Genomic DNA, 6,756 nt, shown 5'->3' with positions numbered 1-6,756 from the left:
CCGACCGGGAGTCTGATTCTTTAAACAAACTTTCCAGTAGGACTGCCTGCTTCCCTTTGCACTGCTGTGTTGGACCCTGACAAAAGAAGTTTGAGGGACTACCTGATATTTCTACCTGAAGCGAAGGTGAGAAAGAAAGCTGAGTTTTACCAGTGGGTTGCATATTGTGTATACAAAGTGTCAACAAGCTCATATTTTATGTGTTTATATAAAAGGAATGGATGTGTAAATGATCAGAGTTCAGTAGTACAAAGCTCAGCTGTCAGTGCTGGGAGTGAAGGGAAGGATAGAGTAACAGATAGCTTCAGTGCATCTATTATTAATTTTTACTGTGTGTGTGTGTGTGTGTGTGTGTGTGTGTGTGTGTGTGTGTGTGTGTGTGTGTGTGTGTGTGTGTGTGTGTGTGTGTGTGTGTGTGTGTGTGTGTGTGTGTGTGTGTGTGTGTGTGTGTGTGTGTGTGTGTGTGTGTGTGTGTGTGTGTGTGTTGTATGTGTGTGCTGTATATGTGTGCTGTATATGTGTACTGTATGTTTACTTCCATCACTACGGCACATTAGACAGAGGAATTTCAGAATGCAGCAGACCCATTTAGATCTCTCGAACACATGGACACACACACCTCTAACAATGTCTTTTTATAGGTGATGAGAGCTTAACTTCTACTTCACTCTGTTTGTTTTTGGAATTCCTGACCGTTGGCATTTCAGTGGTGACCTATAAGACCTGGAGTTAGAGTGAGGGATGACGGGATGACAGTCTGACGGTTTGGTGATATCAAAGTGTGTGTGTGTGTGCGTGTGTGTGTTGTGTTGTGTTCTTGCTGGGTGAAGGGACAGAGGAGCTTTGTCGTTCCACTGGATGAAAGGACTCACAGAGGAACTGTGTTAGACAGAGAACAAATAGGATTGTCAGTACAAGCCAAGATTAGGCACGACAGCCAAATGCTCACATCACCATAGTTCCAAAACTGGGTGTTGTCTAATATAAGTTTATGAAATAATCACACTAAAGTCAAACAATACATCTTATTGATTGCTAGTTAAACACCAATCAGTCTTTCTCAAAAGACAGTACCCTACTGTACTGTATCAGTGGAGCCAAACAAGTATGAGATAGTGGAATTCCTCTTTTCCATGGAACCTAAAATTGGAGCGAGATACTGTTTGTTGTTTTCTAGCTTCCTCTGCGACTGTTAAATGGAGAATAGAAGGGCTATGGGCCAACAACACACACCTTCCAGATTTCTACTGTTTTCTGGCACATGAAGGGAGAGAAGCAGCCAAACAGTAGTGAAATAAAAGGAGAGACTGATTCAACGTGTGTGTGTGTGTGTGTGTGTGTGTGTGTGTGTGTGTGTGTGTGTGTGTGTGTGTGTGTGTGTGTGTGTGTGTGTGTGTGTGTGTGTGTGTGTGTGTGTGTGTGTGTGTGTGTGTGTGTGTGTGTGTGTGTGTGTGTGTGTGTGTGTGTGTGTGTGTGTGTGTGTGTGTGTGTGTGTGTGTGTGTGTGTGTGTGTATAGTAAAGGTACGTGGATTTCCTTCCTGTAACCTTTTACACTGGGCACCCAAACACACAGGTCCATTTCTGGATTGAATATCTTTATGTAAATGCTATTGCGATTATACATCAAGATAATAAAGTCTGGGAAGAACCGTCTGGTTGTACTTTAATTTACATTGACAATAAAAGTCGTAACTCTGCCCTGGTGATACAGCAGCATTCATTTGTATAGATATCCACAGAAAAAGAGGTGAGATTAAGGGACAGGCAAAGAAACAGAGACTGCAGTCAGAAAAAATGTAGGACTACTCCAGCCCATTAAATATGAAATATGATGACAGACAATGTCACACAGACAGCGTCCATGGAGACAGACATTTGGTGAATATAGGACAGCGAAGAGATATTCATAAGGGTTGGAGTACACTGCAGTGTAGCCAGGACTGTAATGTGCTATAAAATTAAGTGTGTTTTGCTGCGATACAAACTAAATTAATGTAATAGTATACAGAAATTTGTGTTAAATTCTGTTGATAACCAGAAGGACCCCTTAAACATTTTTCTCTGATTACAAGAAAAAAATTATTTGAATGTGTGGTCAATGTGTATACATTTAAGTGTAGACATAGGATTGCATGTTAGGGCAATTTAAGTCCTTTATTTATTTGAGAATTAAATAAACAGATTTGAAATGTACCTATTATTACTCTGCCTAATATGAATATCAACATGTAGAACTTCACATGACCTGAGCCCACTGGAGATGAACATTCTTCATTGTTGTTTTTTTTGTTCAAAAACCTTCCTGTGTCATCTTAACAAAGACTGTTTGTTTGAGGGATGTTCAGTTGCCACAGTCTTTAAGACGAGACACACCAGGCAAAAACATTGTTTTTTCACGTATCAGTCAATGTTGTGATTTTCTTCTTTTAGACTAGTGGAAAGAAAATGAAAAAAAAAAACACATTTACGTATTTATTATACATCATTATGTCTGTTTGTCTGTAGATTTCCCCTAAATTCACCAAAAGTTAACATTAGATAATGTCTAATTTGCATATTTAAACATAACATTTCAGAAAACTTGAAAAATTGTCTTAATATAATGGGAAGTGTCATGGTGATATCTATTAGTTCATAAATATGATCCTATGCACCTGTAGTTTCTCGTCTGGACATTGATTGAACACTTTGGGATCATCTTTATAGTTTTCCATTCAAGGACTAAGTACCGTACATTTGAAGATGAATGAAGACATAATTTTCTACTAAAGTCTAAGATTGTTAACAAAAAAGAAAATGTAATTTTGCTAAAATAATGTAATTTTCAAGTTGTAAATTAAAGACTAAAAACAAAACACTGCATCATCAGGAAAGGGTTAGTAAATGATCTTATCGTGCCACAGACAGTATTCACATGACCTCGGCACCTCTCAGGGCACGATGTCATACCTCATATGTGACTAATCCGCCACATTCACCTGCTCCCTCCTGCCTGTCCAGCCGTCTCTCTATCATCCGTGGGCTATTGCCCTCTGGGTTTAACACAATCACAGAACACACCCGCACACACACGTATGACAAATCCCTGTAGACCTGAACATGAGTGACAGGTCTAATTCTGGAAGGATCTGAAGGTAGCTACAGTATGCACTGTGGTGTGGAGACATGTCGTTTTCACACCTATCACTGTACCCGACATTAAGAGGGAGTGTGATTCTCCCACTAGAGGAATCGGGAGAAAAATATTCTCCTGTCTGGGGCAAATGAAAGAGAAACAATAACAGCTACATGGATGCAGTGCTCCAGTTTTTAGCACTGTAAAAATATGCATACAATTTAACACATCTTTGGATGCTGAAATCAGTATTCATGCCAGGGCTGCGTTTACAGGCAATATGTTCAAGCAATGCTATCCCTGATGGTGCAGCATTATTACAATCTAATCCATGAATCATGCCCTTTGAATGTGTGCAGGCCCAGACCCCAGCCGCCACCATGTCAAGCAAGCGTGCCAAGGGAAAGACCACCAAGAAGCGTCCTCAGAGGGCCACCTCTAACGTCTTCGCCATGTTCGACCAGTCTCAGATCCAGGAGTTCAAAGAGGCCTTCAACATGATCGACCAGAACAGAGATGGTTTCATCGACAAGGAGGATCTGCATGACATGTTGGCCTCTCTGGGTATGTGGCCTGTTCTTACTACAATTCATTTAGTTTGAAAGCAGAAATATGACACAGCTTTTAAAGGGCCACTCCATTTATTTTACATAAGAAGTTTAGTTTTGTCGTTATGAGGAGTACTACTCAGCCTGTGAACAGTTGTATAATATATTCTGTAGCTTAAATAAGAGCCCTTTAAAGTCTGAGAACAACTCTGGGCTCTGAAACTAACCATTCATAACAGAAAGCCTTTATTACAAGCTAGGAGTGAGGCGTGTGAAAAACATGGGCATTTAGCAGGGGTGTAGTGGAAGATGCTACAGGGCAACATTATGGAAAATGTAGGATCCAGTGGAACTAAATGTGAGGATATTTTGGCCTCTGCTGTTCTCTCCCAAGTATCCCAACTGTGTGAAAGTGCAATGATTAATTGCTGTAGTGTGTTTTTAATGTACCTTTTACCTGTATATTAAATTAAAAACAATTGCATAAAATATAGTTCTAAAAGGTTCCTTCAACACTGCTGGATAGAAAAACACTTCTTGGTTTTGTGTGGTCACCCAAAAAAGTAGAGTACATGTGACAGTATTTTTTTGTCCTCAGGTAAGAACCCCTCTGATGAATACCTGGAGGGGATGATGAGTGAAGCACCTGGGCCCATCAACTTCACTATGTTCCTCACCATGTTTGGAGAGAGGCTCAACGGAACCGACCCTGAGGACGTCATCCGCAATGCCTTTGCCTGTTTTGATGAGGAGGGATCTGGTGAGTCATAAACAAAATACTGCACACACACAGGTCATGGTACTTTTACATTCAGTGTTCGGAACTTAGTGAGTATTATTTGTGTCCAAGGTGTGATCCACGAGGACCACCTGAGAGAGCTGCTGACCACCATGGGTGATCGCTTCACAGATGAAGAGGTGGACGAGCTGTTCCGCGAGGCGCCCATTGATAAAAAGGGCAACTTCAACTATGCAGAGTTCACACGCATCCTCAAACACGGTGCCAAAGATAAGGATGACATGTAGAGGGAGCCGGTGACCTCAGGGGGCCCCCGCATACATACTGCAACGCAAATCAATCCCTAGTTCCTACCTATATGGACCTTGTAGGTCTTAGAGAAATTGAATAGCAATAGAATCAAAGTGTTTACAAAAGGGCAGAGGTGGTCATTGTGTTAGTTATTTACAATTAAACATGTTTCTAAAAAGGTAGGGTCTTGGGATTAATTTGGGATCCACATAGCTACAAGTCTACTGCGGCTTCAGCCACTTTGACTGCTGGTTGGATGTTTGAGATGCATCAAACATCATTTATGTGTGCGGGGGCTGTTTTTGGACTGTAAGATACAGTGCTACATACAGTACCAGCAATGTTTACCTCTTCCTGCCAATTAGCTACCGCGCCTGCACAAGCACTGCAACAAGTCTCCACATCTGTAATTTTCCCTGTACCTATGTTAGAAAGGGATAAAATGTAATCATTCCGATTGTGATTATTAAAAGTGACAAGTACTTGCTTGATGGTGGTTAGTAGAGCTTTAAACTCTTCCTCCCATCAGTTGGTTGTGTATGTGTTGAAGGATCAGGTATGTTTGTGTTGTTGAAGGATTCCAGGCTTGAATTGTTGCTCAAGAAAATAAAGTATGTTTATTCATGCCGTTGACCGCAAAAACAGTAAAGATGTCTGACTGGGGTTTTTTTGTAACATGTTTTTTCAAACCAGTGTCTCCTAATTTACTCGACATGCTTACACCATAATCCGTGTTTTGGGATGATTTAGCTCTTCGTCCTACAAAGCAGTATAATGTTACACTACCACCATTTTCCAAAGGACTGTACACAAGAGCAAAAATAACCTGCTTGGATATGTTATTCAACTAAATGTTCACTACTGCAAGTAATGATAAACTGTAGAAATTTTGAAGATTAAAAACAATGTTTGGAAGTAATGGGACATTTTAAAGTAAATTGGCTAAAACAGGCAATAACATTAGTACAGTCCTTTAAGTCAGTCACATTCCCTGTGTTCAGTGCAACTTTACTTTGCTAGGATGAATAGCTTTTCTGTGATATGTCTCTAAACAGGTTGTCTTTCCAAAAAAACATCAGATACATTCCACTGATCCACTTGATTCCTCGGATTATCTGATAACTGAAAGTATCATTTTTTTTTAAAGTACACAGCAAATATAAATATGACTAAATAAACAAAGTTAAAGTTTTGGAAATATCAGCTTTATTCAGAGTGTAACACTCCACTACTCAAATTTGACATTTTTATTGTGCATGGGTGTGGTTTGATTACATTTGATTGACGATGGCCAAACAACCCAACTGTCATCAAATTCAAATATTGATCCCTGGAGAAATGTTCAGACAAAACATATATAGGAATGTGAAATAACCAGAACATGTAACTTTAATGTTGTGCCCCATGGGCCTGTTTCAGAGCAGACATTTTGTCGCAGGAAATGCACAGTTAATATTAATAATATCCATCTTTTAAGAAAGTGTCCCAGTAAGCCACAACAGTAACAATGAGCCAGCATGCACGATACCAAGACCCTACTGTGAAACAGGCCAATATACTGGGAGAAGGTAACTGAGAATATAGGTTTTCTTTTCAGGTTAGGTCACAAAATTAAATCTGATTTTTATCTTTTATAGTCAACAAAAGACTGAGAAAGAAATAACTTTTGTTTTTTAATTGAATTTATTTCTTTGAAATGCTTATAAAAAACACATTTAAAGTTTAAGGCATATATTGCACAGACTATTGAGAAGTTTTTATATATACATTTGTGTTCAAAATAATAGCAGCGTGATTAAAAAAAGTGAGTAAAGCTCAACATTTTTTTAATGGCTTTTATTTCCATGCATGCAAATGCACTGGAAACACTGTACATTCTATTCCAAATTAAAACATGAAGAACACTTTATCAAATGTGTTATTACTTTACAGAGAGTGAAGAAAAAATATTAGGCTATTTAAAAAAAATAGCAGTATCTCAATTTTCTTGACTAAAACATTTACTGTATAAACTGAAAAATGCACGAAGATGTAGCTTTCCTGTGAATCGCTAAACTAACAT

The 6,756-nt window shown here is 39.1% G+C and overlaps 1 protein-coding gene across 1 annotated transcript; it reads left to right on the top strand.

Moving 5' to 3' along the window:
* On the top strand, positions 1 to 6,480 carry myl9b (myosin, light chain 9b, regulatory). Its single transcript, XM_083938858.1, has 4 exons — positions 1 to 126; positions 3,476 to 3,680; positions 4,263 to 4,424; positions 4,515 to 6,480. The coding sequence occupies exons 2-4, from the start codon at positions 3,497 to 3,499 to the stop codon at positions 4,688 to 4,690; spliced, it is 522 nt and encodes a 173-aa protein (XP_083794984.1). The 5' UTR covers positions 1 to 126; positions 3,476 to 3,496; the 3' UTR covers positions 4,691 to 6,480.
* Positions 6,481 to 6,756: the final 276 nt, after the last annotated feature.

The sequence above is a fragment of the Echiichthys vipera genome (assembly GCF_963691815.1).
Source record: "Echiichthys vipera genome assembly, chromosome: X".
Lineage (NCBI taxonomy): Eukaryota > Metazoa > Chordata > Actinopteri > Perciformes > Trachinidae > Echiichthys > Echiichthys vipera.
The sequence above is the reverse complement of the archived record's forward strand: the minus strand, read 5'-3'. Positions and strand labels throughout refer to the sequence as shown.

Bases quoted from the DNA above. Each gene is read 5' to 3' on its own strand.
- myl9b (XM_083938858.1), top strand. From the start codon at position 3,497: ATGTCAAGCAAGCGTGCCAAGGGAAAGACCACCAAGAAGCGTCCTCAG. The intron at 3,681-4,262 runs GTATGTGGCCTG...TTTTGTCCTCAG, and splicing joins TGACATGTTGGCCTCTCTGG to GTAAGAACCCCTCTGATGAA. The intron at 4,425-4,514 runs GTGAGTCATAAA...TTTGTGTCCAAG, and splicing joins TTTTGATGAGGAGGGATCTG to GTGTGATCCACGAGGACCAC.